The sequence below is a fragment of the Cyprinus carpio genome, chromosome B5 (assembly GCF_018340385.1).
Source record: "Cyprinus carpio isolate SPL01 chromosome B5, ASM1834038v1, whole genome shotgun sequence".
Lineage (NCBI taxonomy): Eukaryota > Metazoa > Chordata > Actinopteri > Cypriniformes > Cyprinidae > Cyprinus > Cyprinus carpio.
This window is the reverse complement of record NC_056601.1, coordinates 7,777,590-7,796,954: the sequence shown is the minus strand read 5'-3', so window position 1 is coordinate 7,796,954 and position 19,365 is coordinate 7,777,590. Positions and strand designations below refer to the sequence as shown.

Sequence of the window (19,365 nt, the reverse complement as noted above, 5' to 3'; positions counted from 1 at the left end):
GCTGGACAAGTCATGAACATACTCAGAATTTCACTGAAGCACTATCAATTTATTTATGCATTACAGGGGTATATATATATATATATATATATATATATATATATATATATATATATATATATATATATATATACTTGGCTCAAAAAAAAATTGCGTGCTTCAGTGAAATTCAGAGTGTGCTTACGACTACAAATATTGGTATAATGACTGAACAGATGTTGGTTTTGAGTGCATTATTTTATCATTTTACCTGTTTTTTTTTTTGTACAGAATATCCAATAAATACTATACTATGTATATTCAGGTTACTTTGATTTAATTTGTTTTTCAGAATTATTTGATTTACAGAAAGTTCAAAAGAATTAATATATATACAAGTTCTTTTGAACTTTCTGTTAATCAAATAATTCTGAAAATATCAAAGAAACCTGAAAAATCTAACGTGATTTCAACAGCAACAACAAAATTCTTATGGATAATAATAAAAAAATAAGAAATTTTTCTTGAGCACCAAATTGGCAAATTAGACTAATTTCTGAATAATCATGTGCTGCTGCTGAAAATTAAGCTTTTTCTTCATAGGATTAAATTACATTTGAAAATACATTAAAATGTAGAACAATTATTTTAAATTGCATTAATTTTTCACAACATTCCTGTTTATCAGGTAAATTATGCATATAAGACTTCTTTCCAAAACCATAAAAACCTACTGAAACGGCAGTTTAAACAAGTAAAATAAATAGCCTATGTAAAAATATTTTGTTGTAGTATTTGCAAACAAAGTGTAGTATTTATTGGATGTTCTGTACTAAAAACAGGTGAAATAATGCGCTCAAAACAACATCTGTTCAGTCATTACGTCAGTATTTGTAGTCGTAAACACAATCTGAATTTCACTATAGCACACAATTTGTCTGTGCTTAACATTACTTGAAGACACTTTCACGTTTTGTTCTACCAAATAAATGACATGCAATCATCAACCTCAAACCTTTTAAAAACATAAATTACAAGTTGCTATGAAGTTAAAGGATCAAGGAGGAGGTTACGTAATTTATGTAGTAGGCCTAGAGCAAAACGTGAAAGTATCTTCAAGCAGACTAATGTAAAACACCGACCCTAATTTACTCAAATCGAAAGCTCCATTTTAAAAACCCATTAAAAATTCCCAAGGGATCCCATGTCTCAAAAAAAACCCCTCTTTCTTCCGGATTTTCGGACGACAAACTGAACAGCCCTATTGAAGGGTTAACGTAAATGTGAAAGAGACCGTGCACCCTCCGAAAGGCGTCAGTCACGAGTGATGTCCTGATTTTCTCCACCCTTTTCTAAATCAACGATCTGTTTACAGTTGTGGGAAGTGCAGACGCATCCATCCCTCACAGATGTGCCCAATTCTTCTTAACTTGCTTTAAAGTACCGGTGCAAACGGTTTGAGGAGCTGTTTAGTTCACTGCTGGGGTCTGGAAGGGTACATGCTGTATTTTCCCCTCTTGCCCCAGTGCCATGGATACTGTAGCGGTACAGGTGGAGCCACTGACAGGCTGCTTCACAGTCACGTGATCTGATTTAGAAGAAGCAGCGGCTGCAGAAATAGGTTAAAATTTCATCGCCCGGCTACGGTCTAGTGGAAAAAGGCTGTTAATATCGTTTGCGCGTTTTCATTTTAACGATATAAACGCGAAGGCGACGAACCGCTCGCGCTATCATCTGTGATAAGCGCAGGCGAGATCGGAGGAAAACATCGAAGCATCTGCAACAGCGCAGGGAAGCAGGATCTCACAATCTGTGGGCTCGACTCCATTCAATCGCAACACAGTTTGTAAAGGCACCTTCGCGGCTGGACTTAATTCATGACATGGCTGATTATCTAAATCCTTCGAGTGAGGCGTGAAAATTGTCCTTGCTGGATATGAGCGCTCGCTTTTTTGGTGGATTGTGTAACGTGGAGCGATAAACTTTAACTGGCGTTCGGTTCATAACAGAGATGCGTTTAGATGTGCTCTGAATGGCTGGAATACTTTAAGCAACTCTCTGTGTTTGTGGCGGCTGAACAAGCTCTTGTGGATGCCAGACCTGTACGGATGAGAAGAACTCGTGGCTGGGACTACATCGCGCGTTGTGATGCTTCTTCTTTACTCTCTGTCTGATGTGAATTTGGATGTCTATAGTCAAATCTGCGCGTTTCTAGAATGGCTCGCTTCGAAGACGATCTCCCGACCCGGTATGGAGGCGGTGGCTCTCCAGCGGGTCCAGGCAGAGGGGCCAGCCGGCACCCAGGCCCCCCGGGCGGACAGAGGATGTATAAGCAAACAATGGCCCAAAGAGCCCGGACAATGGCCATATACAACCCGATACCGATCAAACAGAACTGTTTCACAGTCAACCGATCCCTGTTCATCTTCAGCGAAGATAATATCATTCGGAAATATGCAAAGAAAATAACAGAGTGGCCATATCCTTTACATAAATCACAGGCACTTGTAAGAGGGCAAAATATGACAGTTTGTAACCAGCAATAATCCTGGTTCACCCAGCAGTTAAGGTCGCAAAAGTTTTATTCAACACAGTAAGGAGTTGTGTTGATATCGTGTCGGTTGCATTCAGTCTTATTGAATTTAAATGACATGCAGCATGAAGGGTGTTGTCTCGCTGATGGAGCAAACATTATTACAAGAGGGGTCGGTCCTACTGGTTTGTTCTCACGAAATGCCTCTGGAAAAGCTTGTGATTGGCACGCGAAATGCAATTCATAATTGTTTGCATGTGATATATAGGCTAATGCAAGTCTCGTGACGTAAAATGCAACTTAGAGTTTTTATTGTTTTTGTCCCTTTCACATCCAGTCACTGCGGTATTGATTCTTTTCAGTCAGGAAACGAGCCTCTCTGTCGCTCATGGCAACCAAAACAGCTCTTGCATTAGGCTGCCTAAATTGCTGTGCAGTCTACAGAGACTTGCCCCTGGGAATACCAGTCATAAAGTAACTGAGATATACCTGCTAAGTCTTTACGTTATAATATTATAGCATTCGCAGCTTAAATCGTAGGATGCAGTCAAAAAGCAATAAAGCTGATAGGCAATTTAAGTGGAACAGGTTAGTACTTTAAAGTTATGGGCGCGTTAATATCATTCCCGAGTCCCCACCGGCAGATCCTCAAATCTGAATCGTTCCGAGTATTTCCCTTTCACTTGAAAAAGTTTGAGGGGATGCTTTAGTCGCTTTCCAAGGTGCTGAAACACCTACGCCTTTAAAACGCGTCCAGGGAAATGCGGAAGTTATAGAGCCTTATTGAGCGCTTGAATGTAAAATGCAGTTTTACCACAAGAGAATAAAGATTAGAATTTTGATTTTGTTTAATTAAAATTTAATGAACAAACAAGGCAACATTTCACAACTTGTCTGCCAAACAACATTTGCAGGGCATTTCACATTTGGTGTCCAATTTGTCTGTATTATTTAAATGAGAAGGCCAACAACATTTTTTTTTTATATGTGATCAATTTCTGTTTGTAGTCATAGTCACAAACAAACAAGCAAGGAGCTGTTTAATCAAACAAACTATTGCTAATCACTGTGGGGTGGGGGGCTAAAGAAGTATAAATAAAGAAATTCTCCATTTGTTGATGTTCTCCTTATGTTCAGACTACAATGAGTCTACTAGTCTGACGCAAATGTGTTTAGAGGAGTGCCACGGGAAATAATTATCCTCCTCCCTACTAACCAGCAGCTCTGTGAGGAATGACGCAGTTCACAAAGCTCTTGACTGAGCCATAAAGTACCTGAGATGAAGTGGGAGAAATTTTATCAGAAATTCTCATGGAAAACTGATAGTGGGGTTTATAGTAGGGTGCATTTTAATATTTGTCCAATAAAATCTGGGTGGCTCATTAACAAAAATTACTGATAAAAACTCTCTCACTTTGTCTCAGGCACCAAACGGCTCGGTCAAGAGCTGTGTGAATTGCGTCATAGATACACCTGTTCTTCATTAACTTCTGCACTAGTTTCCAAAACTGTATGATGATCATATTATTATGGTGAATTAATTCCAACTATTTGTATCTCATGGACTCTTTCCTTAACACCATCACTCCATTTGAGTACATGATTCTTGCCACCATTATAGCAAACTGCATTGTACTGGGTTTAGAGCAGCATTTACCAGCTTCAGACAAGACACCCATGTCAAAGCGACTGGTAAGTTGAGCTTTCCCTCATTAAACAGCAATTTTGCACATAATTGTCATTTGAGTATCCTTTGTGTCTGTTCTAGCCTCTTTTAGACGATTACCATAAAAATATATCTTCTTTTACTTTCTAAACAATTTGTTGTTTTAACCAAAGTCTTTTTAAATAGCAGTTATTACTGTAGGCGCAGTCCAAAAAAACAGTTTGCGCAGCCCACATTTGCATTATTCATTTAGTAGACACTTCGATCCTTTGTGAGCTGCTGTCAGTCATTAACAGTGGATCTCTTAACTGCCCTCCTAAATTGATTCACAGATCGTTGTTGATGCTTGACATTTGACTGACATTTCAGCATTTGTAATGAAAGAGGATAATAAACTTAAAAATAAACTGTTCTTTAAAACATTCTGTTATTCTGTCTCATATATGCAATTTTTTTTAAACAAATGATAACTTACTTATGCTATATTTTGAAACTTTATTGCTTTCCATTTGATTTGTTTTTGTTTCAGCATCTTATTTACTTTGAATATGTGCTTCACTTATGTACTGCAGTTTTTTAAGATGCTCTGGTATTAGAGGTGTTTCCTTTAAATATTTATATTGTGAAATAACTGTTTTTTTTTTTAGTAAAACGCTCCCCATTCTCCACCTTTAATTCACCTTTTTTTTAAACTTTATTGTGCTGCTGAGGTGTTTTATAGAAGAAGAACAGTTTAATGAAAGTTGAGAGATTTATGATTCTCTTTATACAAAGTTTTCATTTTAAACTTGCATTTTGAGTCTTATTTTGTATGAATAACCACTCATGTCTCTCCTCACCCATAACAGGATGACACTGAACCCTACTTCATCGGAATATTTTGCTTTGAGGCCGGGATCAAGATCATCGCTCTAGGCTTTGCTTTTCATAAAGGCTCCTACCTCCGCAATGGGTGGAATGTTATGGACTTTGTTGTCGTGTTGACAGGGTAAGTCCAAATATTCTTCAGATTGTTGCTCACCGAATGGTTTCTGTAAGATCTGAATGTAAATGTAAAACTTTAAACAAGAGGAAAGCATTAGATATAAAACATTTGTCCGTGGCCTGTCACAAAAGAAAATGGCCAATTGTTTTGTCATTTTCATGCTATTGTTGACAAAAACCTCAGTGGAACTGAGTTGAGAAGCAAATTGGTCTGCTTGACCCTGGCACAGGCAGTGTAGCGGAGGTCCTGTACATAGATAAATGATGATTGTGAATCTTGCCTGCAGTCAGACCAGGGGGGATGCGGGGGATATGGCTTGCGCTCCAGTAGTACAACTGCCTGGTACTTTGGAGGTGTAATGGGGTGGAGAGGAAGCTACTTCATCTCCAGCAAGGCATACAGAGGGGACATTCTGATCCTTATTTAAAGCATTATAGTCTGGTGTAGATGATTGTTGCTGTCAGCATTTCTGTTTTCCCTCAAATATCCTTGTATTACCTTTGGTTGTTTTTGAAATGTTTCCGAAATGGAGATGAACATTCAATACCAGGATTCAGCTTTGTTTGTTTGGATGTTCCTGCTACTGTGCAACTTACAGATGGTCTTTGCATTGCAGTTGTTTTAGTTGTATTGCATTGCCATTTCCAAAATTTGTAATTGAAAAAGTCAAGATATTTTCTTATACAAGGTAGTGCAGTGCTATTAAATTATTTGATTAAATTGTCGGTTATATGCTGAAAAAAAAAAAAATTGGTGTAGAAACTATTTCACTCAGAAATTGCTAGTAAATTTCAGTTACAAAGAAATTGCAAATAACACATTGATTTAAGCAACATTTTGAAGCAGAAAAAAAGGAAATAGAATTTTGTTGTAAAACACACAATAATCAACATTTTTATTTACAAATATTTTTTTCCAGTGTAGCAGGGTAATTATAATTAATTGAAACTAAAGCTATGAATATTTTAAAATCATAAAAAAACAATAAAAATGAAAAAAAAAAACCAACAAAGTAAAATGATTAAAAATGTTAACCAAAATTAAAATAAATACGGAAAGTAATAAAATAACCTTATGTAGAAAGGCTATTTTAAAAATAGGACACAATGTACTGTATTATTATGAAATTTTAAAATTATTATGAAATTTATTGATATTTTACAGGTGTTATACCGGTATTTTGAATTTTGCACTGTTAAACAATTATCAATCATTTTTTTTATTATTATTATTATTTTTTAAACAGAGAGTATATTAGTTAAAGCTATAACATTATTTCAATGGAGAATAACCAGCAGACTCATTTGATATAGGAAGAGTTAATGTCATTTCAAATGGACAGCAAGTGAGACAACACGACTGGCTCCACTGGTTGCCAGGCCTCAGGGATGTGCGCTCATCCCAGGGGACTGTGCCGTGACGGGCATGGAGTTACGGTGGAGCTGGTCCCTGTGTGGTTACTGGCACTGCCTTTCTCTGGCTAATGGTAGGGTGATTTATTTTGTCCATCCACAGAGGCTTACGTCAGCCCATCACCTCACTGCAATAAACAGATTTAGTGAAAGCAGTTCTGTTCTTGCAGCGGAAAAGGCTGTGCAGAAAGCCAGAGGATATAGAGCTGTCTATTTGCCTCTGGACATCTGAGGCAGCCAGTGGAGTTTATAACCGACATAAAGAAGTCACATTATAACAGTGGGTCTCTTAAATTAGATATTAAGGTGTCTTTATAAATCATTTGAATTCAAATGCATTTTTGCTCTTTATATATATATACATTCAATTTTGTGTTCTTTTTTAAAATTTTACTTTTATTTCAATTTATTATAATATACAATTTACTGGTAACTTAATGTTTACTCTGTCTGCCTATTTCTTTAGTATTTTATTGTAAAAGTCAGTTGATTTAGCGGTTTCTGTCACCTTCAGTGCAAGCTGGTCCATCACTCAAATCTTAAAATCCTTGACAGGGAACAGATTTGCTTCATTAAAAGGCGGCAGGATATGATATGATAATAATTATACTTTAAAAGGGTCCGAACACAAGCAGTTCAGTATGATCAGTCTCGGTCAAGACTTATTGATCTATGTTTCAACCCAAGACTGATGTTCGATTATCAGAGTGTAAATCACATATGGAAATGCTTTTGAATACTTGACCCAATGAGCTTCGAGTGTGGGTGGGGTTGTCCTGCAGACACTGCAGAAACCGAAACCAATTGGCTGACAAAATGTAGCATTTGTTGGGGATTAACTTGGTAGATATATTTTGTGTCACTTCTGGTTAGGATTCAGTATCAGTTTAATAAACTGCAAACTAGATTTATTATTTATATGTTGTCTTTTAATTTCATGTTTATGTTTACATCATTTCTTTTATTCCATTTAGTATTGCTTCACACAGAATAACAGTTTTGTCTGTATGTTTAATACTATAGAAATAATAAAAGTTATATAGTAATAAAATGGGTATTATTCCCCTTCTTTATCCAATCTCACAGCTCTAATGTGCCTCCAATAAGATCTTTGGACTTGCTAATAAGAGAATATATCTGACTCTCTGGGTTCACATCTCGATCAATACTGTATTGAACCAAACAGAAAGGGAATGGCTTTGCTACACCACTTTTCTTTATGGCTGTGTGTTAGAGTGGTGCACTCCTTTCTCTCTCTTCTCGCTTCAACCGGTTTTAGCGGGTGAGGGGTGTGGTGATGGCCAGGGATCATGCTGCTGTTGATGCTGCGATGAACCGAATGGCCGCTGGGGTTCCCTGCTCAGATCAATCGCTCTTAATGAGCTGCATGGGTTCCCTGGAGATCGATTATGTTTACAGCCTTGTGTTTCTCTGGGCCCCCATAGAAAAGGGTCCTTAGGAGGGCTTTGGATATTATGTTAAGGAAATGTATTGTGTTTGGAAGTAGCAAGACTGTGATGAGCTTTTGTTAGTAGACATTACGTGGTGTGAGGCCTGATAGCTAAGAATTTTTATCGATACAAATTTAGCCTGAGATGTATGATGCATGAGATGCATCCAACAATGCATTACAAGAAAGCAGACACTCCTTTTATGTTTCCAGTAACACTGATATCTTTGCCCTCTTTTGTTTCTTGAATATTTAGAGCTCTACAACAAAAGCTGTAGTAGTATACATTTATAAACATAAAAATCTTAATTATAATACATAATGTAATCTTATATTTTAAATTCTTGAATTAAATTATGATTTCTTCAAATTTGAATCATTTAATGCATCTTTGTCTGTATATAGTTATTGTTGAATTTGAAACCAAAAGATGAGGATTTATTTATTTATTTTTTTTATTAGAAAAGTCTGAAAGAAAATTATTTAGAAAAGGAATCTCAAACTCAGTTGAACCTTGATGACAAATGCACATGTTTCTACAAAATTGGCAAGACAACATTAAATGCAAATCAAAATGCAAAAGCTGAAAAAAATGATTTTCACACTGGATTTAAGGATGGACTACGAATGCTTGAGGGTCCGTATGAAACTAGTTTTAGTTTAAGACCCTTGATTTAGAATCGCCTGCTTTTCATGCAATATAGCCTATGTGCTTACATTATATTCCACTCCTCCATCTGTTGAGGGCTGTGTAGGTGGTATGGAATATCCTGCTGCTTCTAGCACAACGTCAAGAAGCAAACTCAAATTTTAAACACCATCTGTCCAGAGCTTTCGCTTTTGCTTTGTCCTGTTTGATTACTGCAGTCTGGGGAGTAATTGAGTCATGTTCCCTCAAAAAATGTTAATATTCCTATTACTGGAGCTCTGTCTTTCTTCTTTTATCTAGTTCCAGCTGTATGTGGTAAAGATGTTTAAAGATGTGTGTGTGTATATATACATATACATATACATATACATATACATATACATATACATATACATATATATATATATATATATATATATATATATATATATATACATATACATATACATATACATATACATATACATATACATATACATATACATACACAGTGCCCTCCATAAGTATTGGAACAGTAAAGACAAAACGGCTTTCTTTTCTGTGGAGTCAAGACATTTGCAAATATGATTAAAAGATGAATATGCGACAAAACTACAGAATGTCACATTTTATTATTAGGTATTTTGACACGTACATGTTTTACCAAATAAAGCACTTTTAGAGTTCATCCCACTATTTGATGTGAGCACAAGTATTGGAACAGTTGGATTTAAGGAAGATGTAATCAATGTATGCAGATGTAAAAGATTAAAAGCTAATATTTAGTTGCAGATCCCTTGCATGCAATCAGAGCAGTGAGTCTGCAACCCATAGACATCACCAGACTCTTGGTCTTATGCTTTGAAATGCTTTTCTCCAGCCTTTAATGCAGCCAATTCCAACTGTTGCTTGTTTTGGGGAATTTCTGTTCAATCAAGCAATCAATCAATCTTCAATCGGATTTAAATCTAGAGATTGATTTGGGCAATCTAAGACTTTACATTTCGTTGCCCTGATAAAGTCCTTGACTGAACTGGCAGGGTGTTTTGGGTCATTGTTCTGATCCAGTATGAAGTGCTTTCTAATGAGTTTGGTGGCATTTTCTTGAATATTGGTAGCCAAGATGATTTTGTACCCTTCCAAATTCATTCTGCTACTGCCATCATACATTAAGTCATCTTTAAAATGAAGAGGTCCTGTTCTAGAGACAGCCATGCATGCCCATGCCATGACACCACCTCCACCAAGCTTTACAGATGAGGTTGTATGCTTAGGATCATTTGCAGTTCCCTTTTTTCTCTCCACACTTTTGCTTTCCAATCACTTAGATAAAGGTTAATCTTTGTCTCATCGGTCCATCAACTCAGTTCCAAAACGCTACTGGCTCACCTTTGTGAAGAATCTTATCTTTCTATTTTTGGTACTGATCAGAGGTTTGCATCTTGCTGTGTAGCTTCCGTAATTCTGTGTCAAATTCTCCTGCGGACTGTAGATTGACAGAGCATCAGCCCAGCTTTCTGGAGCTTGTTGTTGATTTTACAGACATGTATTTTAGGGTTCATTTTCACAGCTTTTATGATTTGTCTGTCATCAACTACTGTTGTTTTTCTCAGCCGATCAGGTTGTCGTTGGTTGCTGATGTCGGCAGTAGTTTCCAAACTCTTGATTTCTCCATGCCCTTTGTTTTTCCTATAGTTCTAATTGACTTCCTCTTTTCTTTTAGCATTTAAATTGCTTGCTTTTTTTCAGAGTCGGCTTCCTCGTCTTCATCCTGGTTTGTGTGTGTCATCATCGAATGCAAGTCTTAGAATGCAGAAGTAATGGATATAACTGATAAGACAAATTCCCTGCTTTTATTATCTGAAGAATTAATGCAACAGGACACAGCTGAACACTTAGAAAGACCTGTGAGGCAACTGTTACAATAATTATGCTCACATCAGATAGGGAGATGAAACTCTAAGTGCTGATCTTCATAGCTGGTAAAACATCTTTTTTTTGAATCACCCAATAATAAAATGTGACATTCTGTAGTTTTGTCTCATATTCATCTTTTAATCATATTTACAGATTTCTTGACTCCACAGCAAACAGCACAATTTTGTCTTTACTGTTCCAATACGTATGGAGGGCACTGTATATATATATATATATATATATATATATATATATATATATATATATATATATATATATGTATATATATGTATATATGTATATGTATATATGTATGTGTATATATATATATATATATATATATATATATATATATATATATATATATATATATATATATATATATATATATTTAGATCTCATTCACTGCATTGAGTAACAGCCTACACTGTCTATTCCACCTTCCTGTTGAAGAAATAGATTTTTCAGTAGTTGCACCTCTTAAAGCAATATCCTGATTTCCCCTCTCTTGATTCTCTGGGAGTAGATTGGGTTTCTGTGGTTGCCACAGAGGACCTTTTCCTGTCAATACTAGTGTGTTCCTGTGGGTGACTAAAGTAATTTGCTTGAAGGGAGGCAGTATTTTAGACATTCAGGGTGTCGCAATCCTCCCTAGGTGCTGACATAAATGTGGCAATGTCATTAATTGATGAAGACAGTTGAAATGCTTGACAAGTTGTCAGGGTTTTAAAAACAAGATGCTTTGTTGTGATTGATCTCTGAGTAGATTTTCTCTGCTGTATGTACTGTATCATGTTGTGATCTGTTTGATGGCATAGAGTGAGTTCTTTGCATCTCTTAACACATAGACCAGGTCAAGAGGTGTGGGATCGAACAATCATGAATTTTGCATTATGCAAGTAGAGCATATTGAATCAGCTCTCCCACTGTTGCTACTCATCATCTCTTATGATGTTCAAACTAAGGATTTGGGTTGTCATGATAGCAGTGTTTAGTAGTTTATTCCAATGGCAGTACTTGATTCTCCTAACAGAGTTGATTTTTGATTTATAATGCACAAATACGCTAAAAAACATTTTTATTTAAATAGTAGTAGTTAAATGCAATACACACAATACACACAAATTATTTCTACTTTAGGACCAACAACTATGGAAGCCTGTTTCTGCCACTGAATAAAAATAAAAAAAGTAACTGCCAGTTTTTATCTCACAATTGCGAGTTTTGCGTAATACAAACTTTCAGTGCTGACCTTTTTTTCTTAGAATTGTGTTGCAGTTGCGAGAAATCAAGTCAGAATTGTGATTTTTTTTCTCACAAATGCAAGTTTGTATATTGCGATTTTAACTTTTCTCTTTTGTAATTTTCACCTTGAAGAATTGAGAATTGAGATATAAACTAGCAATTGTGACGTGACAATTGTGAAGACTGACATGTTTTCAGAATTGTGAGTTTGACTTGCAATTCTGAGTTTTTTTATCACGCAATGTTAACTTCATTTATCAGAATTGCGAGTTTATAACTCTTAATTCTGAGTTTATAACTCGCAACTGCAAGTTTATATCACACAATTCTGCAAAAAATTTTGTATCGCAATTCTGAGAAAAAAAGTCTGAATTGTGAGATAAAAAGTCACAATTACCTTTTTTATTTTTTTATTTTTTATTCAGTGGTGGAAAAGGGCTTCCATAAATAACAAATATGATCAAATCTAACAAAATTCTAATTCTGTTTTGTTTTGCCTACTTCCGTTGTCCTGATCAGATCGATACCTACAGGTAGTGTCCGTTTAAGTACTTTTAAGTAGAGACAGCAGCTTCAGTTTATACGCATTCAGTCCTTTGTGAAATTAAATATCAATAAACACGTCTTTACCCCTGTGATTCAGCAGCTGATATACAGTGTTTTGTTTGGAGGGGTTTGTTTGTGTAAAACCTTTGAGGTTTTGCCTGAGAATGGTTGTAGAGGCTTATAGATGTGCTGTCGCTGCCTCCTGTTGAGGCACATCACTGAGACACAGTTGGGGCTTCAGTCTGACAAGTGTCAGTGTGTTTTATGAGTGAGAGCAGGGTGTTAGGTTTGGAGGAAGGTGTTCAAATGAAATACCGACCAATTAGCAGAGCTCTTCCCCACTCGCTCTCTCGGTATCATCTGCACTGCTACTAGCATCTCAAGCAGGTGCGCCTTTGTTATTTTCACAGCTAACATCTGAATCGCGAGAGCACAGGGAGTCTTTTCTCTTGTGGGAATGGCCAAGCATGGGTTTTGTTTACTCTAACAAAACCTGCAACTGAGGCACTTTTCTTAAAGAAATGATAATGGAAAAAATTGATTTTCTGTTTATCAGAATTTATGCAGGTCTCTAGGATATTTCAGAACATCTGAACCAGCATAAATCAGCCTTTTGATGCAGCTTTTATTGTGTTTTGGTTTTTCTTATATTTGAAGAATCCCAATTGTGCTACTTTTAGATAATTGGCTAAGCCTAAAAATGTTCCTGTTAATGTGAGGTTTAAACCCAGAAGATAAATGAAATACTCCAGAAAATAAGAGTCATTATATTAGGGATTTTTTTTTTTTTTTTTTTTTTTTTTTAAGAGAGCTTATGTTTATTTAATTATTTTTAATTGTAAGATCTTTTTTTCCTATTTTTGTTGACCATCATAGTGGAGAGAGACAGGAAATTATAGGTAGAGATATATAAAATTGATTTGGGACACACAGCTCTGTCTGAAGCACTTATGTTAACGTCTCTACCACCAGCAGATTTTTAATGCAGCTGTTTTTAAATAATTTTTTGTTTCAAAAGGAAATACTTTAACCCAGGCCAGAAGTGATTTTATGGATCTATCTTGAGCTGTTACTGCAGGTAGGGGGCTATTTAGTGTTAATGATGAAACCCCTGTAATTTATTCTTTGAGGCAAGGCCTTGTCCTTTAAAATCACATAGATAGCTGTGATAAGACATTTTATTCCCAGCAATAAATCAGAATCCTCCCATAGTGATGTAAAGAGGCCAAGGCAGGTTAAATAACACTGTGCCCTGAGACATACAGCCAGGGAATAATTATTTCTGTAGTCTCCTCTGTTTTCAGTTGTCCTCGACTCACCTCACTTTGTCTGTTTGCTCTTGTGTAACACTGTGTGTGCATGCATGTAAAATGAACCTTCAGACTCAATATTCGACTGCTGAACTTGTAGCGCTATGAAATCTGGTAGTTTGAGAGAGCAGTTGGGGAAATCAGCTGTCATTTAATCCTAAACAGCGAGAAGGGACTCAAATATTTGAAAGAGGTTTTGTCTCATAAAGAAATGCAAACAATATCTCAGAGCCTGTCCATATGGGTCAGGCTTTTCAGTCTCTTTGAATGGGTTATAATTTGAGGTATACTTCATCACATTCTCTCTTGAGTCACATGGCTCTCTAATAGAGGGATTGTCTGTTTACACATATGGATGTAGTAACAGGACTACTGTTTGCATTGGCTAGAGTCATTAGAGTCATATGACCTTTGTGATTCAGCTCCCCCCTAGAAAAACAAACAAATACACTGATACAAAAATCAGTATAGAGCTATGAATCATGTTCTTTTCAGTTTTAGGTTAAATGGCCTGGCTGTGAAAAAGTAATTTTAAAGTAAGCAGGATCAGCAGTTGACTGTCTTTTCCCTTTTCTTTTTTTATTTTTATTGGTCATTAGAATCCCTCTTACAAGCATAGATAGCCATCATGAAAATGGCCTTTATCGGAGTTACAATTTATTGCCTGCTTAGTATCCAATAAAACATTTTCACTGAAATGAGACTCGCATGCGGGGCATCATATTTCAGTGTTACACCGTGTCCTAACTAGACACATTGTGACAAGTTTCCAGCAAAGAGTGATTCAGATTAGAGCTGTGTATTTAATTTATGTGAAAAATCTGGATATTGAGAAATCTATTCAGAATAAATCTGCGTTTCCTTCCCATGTGTTCAGGAGAACAAAATCATCACATATGGGGAAGCTGGTGCAAAACAGAAATGGAAATGGAAGTTGTAGCGATGTTTCCTTGAGCAAATCATTCAGTCACATGACTTGTTGAGTCAAGGCCAAAGTATACTTAGGTTTGTATGGATACGTGAGGGTCCACATGAAGAGGGCATGTGTCTTCAGTCTTCAGTGTCACATGATCCTTCAGAAATCATTCTAATTCTGATATGGTGCTCAGGAAACCTTTTTAAGTATCAATGTTGAAAAAAAAATTTGTGCTGCTTAATATGTTTGTGGAAACCATGTTAGTTTTTCAGTGATCTTGATTAGGATGTTCAAAAGAACATAGCATCAGGGTTGAGTAGATTACTTACAAATTGTAGTCCATTACTGATTCCAAATTACATGACAAAAATTGTAGTTAGTAATGTAATCTATTGAATTACACATTTTAGGTAATATAATCAAACTACTTTTTGATTACTTTTAGATTACTTTTAACCTAACTTGTTTATCGCATTGAATTAAATTTAAATAGGATAATATTGTACCATATTAATATTAAAATGCAAAGAAAATATATTCCATTCATTGTGATTAACAACATAAAGCAAATTAAGCATTACATTATGTTAAGGTTTTCCATACTGGGGTTCTCTGAAGGAATTGCAGGGTGTTTGTGAGTTTAATGAAAAGCTAAATGAAAAATTAATATAAATCTTTTTAAAATGACATCAATCAAAAAAACTCTTACTAAAAAATTATTTATTTATTTTTTTTACCTGCATTGTCATTTTAGAAAGGAAATTTTAAAAGATGAAAAGGAATTAGGGAGAACCAATAAATTATGAATAAAATGTATTTTAAAATGCAATTTAATGTAAGTACCAAATTTTTGTAATCTGATTATATAATCCAGATTACATGTAATCAGTTACTATCCATGTATGTGAAACAATATAGCATGTATGTGAAACAAAAATCTTTTGTAACATTATAAATGTCTTTACTGTCACTTTTGATCAATGGTGTTTTCTTTTTGAATAAAAACAGTAATTTGCCCCCCCACCCCCCTCTCTTATTAAAAAGACCCCAAGCTTTTGAACAGTAGTGTTTGAGGATGGAAACCCAGCTAGTGACTTCCTGATAGTCTCTGATAACCTCAAATGTGTATGAAAGTCATAGTACACTTCCAGTACACATCATGAACTATAGATGAGGCTTATTCACTCATCCCCGGAGACCCGTGGGGATGATGAGACAGCCACTGAGGTCAGGCAGAGTTTTGTTATGAAATGCTGTGACATTCGGACAGGTGTGTGAGGAAACCCTGCTGGGTGGAGTCCCTCCGCAGTGACAGCGTGTCACCTTTCACTGCAAGCCACAGTGCCTCTGTTCGCTAAACACAACTATACACACACATCAAGCTGTGTAAATGTTGAAGACGGCGGATGCTGATGGCGTGATCCCTGCGGATGGATTATTTAGCATGCCATGCGTGTCCAGTAGCCAGATGTCGGTGTTATTGCAGATCGCCAAGCAAACAAACAAATAAAAATAGCTTGTTGTGTAAACCCTGCTATTTAATTGGGTGGGTGACGAGGGCTGATGTTTGTCCCCTGATAGAGTCCCATAATGCGCTCAGGATCTCTCCTTTTCTCTGGGGTCCGCTTGCTTACTTCTCTCTCATCCTTACATCACTCTCCTCTCTTTTGCCTTCTGGAATACTCCTCCTTTTCCCCCCAGTCTTCTCTTTCTTTCATCTTCCCTCATTCTTTCACATTTCCTCTTATCATCCGTTTCTCAGAAGTCTCTGTTTCTTCTTCCTCTTGTATCACTCCATGGGCCTGCGTGCTCATACATGTCAGAGCCCGACAGTGGCTGTTAGCAGGAAGTCGGGTTGACGAGAGGAAGCGATGATGCTTTAATGCTATTAGCTGGCCGTGTTGAGAGAGAGACTCATTAGTCACTGTATATAAGAACTGACAGCAAGTGCGGTCTGCATCGATTACCTTATTTTGTTACTAGCATGTTTTCCCTAGACATCAATTTCTCTGGTTGACAGAAGGTATTGGGAGATTTTTTTAAAGGCTTTTGGGGCCTTGTGTAATATGTGTCTAGCAATTGGGCATTCAACAGAGGGACAAAAATTAAGTGCAGCTGATTTAAATGTAAGTATTTTTAAGTATAATAAAAACATAATTATAATCTATATTACTATATAATTAGACATTATATTACATTATATTAGTGTATTTAGTATAATTATATCCTTAAAGGGATAGTTCACTCAAAAAATAAAAATCTTCTGAATTGTTTTTTTTTTTTTTTGTGAACTAATATCAGAATAAATAAATTTTTTAAGTAAAATTTGTTCTCTTAACCAATATTAATAAATAATAATTATAAAATATTCATTGTATACTATATGTTGCTGCATGTTTCTATCCATTAAGAGGTTCTTCTTCTGAATTTGTATTTTAATACCTTAACAGTTTTTTCTGTTGTCCTCCTCAGAATGATCTTGTAAGATTTGGTCCACTGCTGAAGGGACCTGCGTCCCTCCAAATGATGTGGCTTCACCATAGATCATCCAGAGTGCATGAATAAGTGTTAAATGCTCAATCACGTCTCCCTAATGTTAAGATGGCCTGAAGTCATGATTAGAGCTGTGTTGAGCTGAGTGGTGCTCACAGAGAAAAGCTGTTATCCATAACAAGAGACACATGATGCGTTGTGTCTGGCACTCCTCGCATTATCTCCACATAAAGCATTGATCTGTGGTTATTGTCTAAAGGGCTTGAATGCACTCACATTACGCAGAGCTCACAAATGATTGCCTATTAGTCGGTTGTTAGATTTTAGTGATTTTTATTTTAAGGGCTTCCATTCTGTACCTTTTCAGAATAATCTGACCATGGCCTCTAAGATAAATGTGTTTTGACTCCAAGTTTTGGTCTGTATATTTTTGGTAATAATAAGGAATCTTTCATGGACACTGTTCACAGAGTTTTTCTGGATTATTTTTGCATTCACCATATCTAATATTCATATGGCCTACTAAGCTACTGGAGCACTGAGCTCTTTGATTGATTCTTCTATTTGAAGTCCATGGCCACTGAGGTCCTGTGACCTATTTGCTCTCATAAGTTCTTAATATTTTATTTCCTGGTACTCCAGATGTTCTCTTTCGTGGCCGACATTGGTTGGCATGGAGATCTCTGTCTGTCTGTCTGTCAATCTTAGCTTTAAATTAAATTGCACTTTTGGTTCTTGTTTGCTACCTCACTTCAAATTCAAAAATTAAAATTCCAGTGCTAGCAGTGCCATGGTCATGAGTTTGATTCACAGAGAATGTGTTAAGTAATAAAATGTATGCCTTTAGGCGTGGGTGATATACCAGTAGACACAACTAACCGGTAGAAATTTTAGACATGATTAAATGGTACAAACCATTTGCATGCATTTTCAATGCTTTGATTTTAAGCCGTTGAAATGCAATTAGCAGCGAAAGAGAACTAATTTTGCTACATGCATGCACTGTCTGAGAGATTGTTTCTTAGCACTGTCAGATATTTTGTTTTTAAAAAATCCCATTTCAAGAACTACAGTACAATGAACGGTTCGTTTGGACTACAGCGTTGTTTTCCGGGCTTTGTGATGTCACAAAGCAGCCCATTAAAATATGATTAAAATAAATCCCGCCTACAGAAATTGGAATGGTTGGGGGGGTGGGGAGGGGCAAGGTCGTGGTTAGAAGAAAGCTTGGTTGAGAGCATCAGACTACACGACGACAAATATTTGATACTGTAGCGCAAAGTTTTTGGAAGTTATTACACATGCACCTGAATAATTATGTATGTAAATATGTACAATTCTGTAAAATTTTACAATTATGAAAACGTTTTTATAAATTGCTGACAGTACAATACTGGACAATGATGTAAATCTGCAGAATTTATACTTCAATTATGAGACTACAGTGTTTCCCATACATTGATTTGTTTGTGGCACCCGGCCAGAATATCAAAACTGACCGCCACAAATAGATTTTCCAAAAGGCTTTGACTTTGTTGAATAAACATGAGCACTGCATGTTTCAAAATTGAAACCCACTGCGGGTGTTTTTATATCACATTACTTAAGAAAAAAAACAACCTTCATAAAAAAATTTATAACATCATCATCACATCATCTTGCATGACATGTCTGATAAAGCAGTGTTTGTGAGCAGAGCGCTGCTTTATGTACAGCCGTTACCTGGGAAACCTCGAAGTACGTTTGTGGGAAGACACTGGACTATGGTATAAATAAATTCAACAATATAACAGTTTCACTGCAATTCATGTTATAATGTTAGAATTTAAGAACAATAAACATACATTTTACCATTGCACTTATCTGTACATAGTAAATGCAGTTATTTTTAAGTGGTTGTTGACATCCTATCTAAAACGTGATTTAGCCAAAAAACAACAATAATAAGGTTACCATTTAAATATGTAAATAAGGTTCTGCGCAATACCCTTGTTCAGCAGTTAAGTTTTGTTTGGGGTATAGTTAAGGATGGCATCAATATTGCCATATCAATTTGAGCCGGATTCAGACCCCGAGAATATTGAACAAGAGGATCGCACAGAACCTTGGCACGCATGGATATTGCAAGACATATTAGAGTGGCAACTTTATTGTTTTTTTTTGTTTGTTTTTTTTTGGCTAAATCACGTTTTAACCACCTAGTGGCTATTACCCAAAAAGCATCTGAGTTTCGCCTCTTGGTTTTCTTTACTCTTTGCTTGCTGCTTTAGCAAGGGGCAGGGCAG

At 36.1% G+C, this 19,365-nt stretch overlaps 1 protein-coding gene across 13 annotated transcripts in view; it reads left to right on the top strand.

The window, feature by feature from the left end:
- The first annotated feature begins 666 nt into the window (after positions 1 to 666).
- cacna1ba (calcium channel, voltage-dependent, N type, alpha 1B subunit, a) overlaps positions 667 to 19,365 on the top strand; it is a 110,050-nt gene continuing 91,351 nt past the window's right edge. For 6 of the 13 annotated variants that reach the window (XM_042724031.1, XM_042724027.1, XM_042724026.1 and 3 more), the window contains exons 1-3: positions 668 to 2,458; positions 4,099 to 4,204; positions 5,027 to 5,166. In XM_042724031.1, coding sequence (XP_042579965.1) covers positions 2,196 to 2,458; positions 4,099 to 4,204; positions 5,027 to 5,166 — 509 coding nt within the window. In that variant the 5' untranslated portion in view covers positions 668 to 2,195. Of the gene's footprint in view, positions 2,459 to 4,098; positions 4,205 to 5,026; positions 5,167 to 19,365 lie in introns of all 13 variants that reach the window. The other 7 variants (XM_042724036.1, XM_042724037.1, XM_042724033.1 and 4 more) reach the window with 2 other exon arrangements.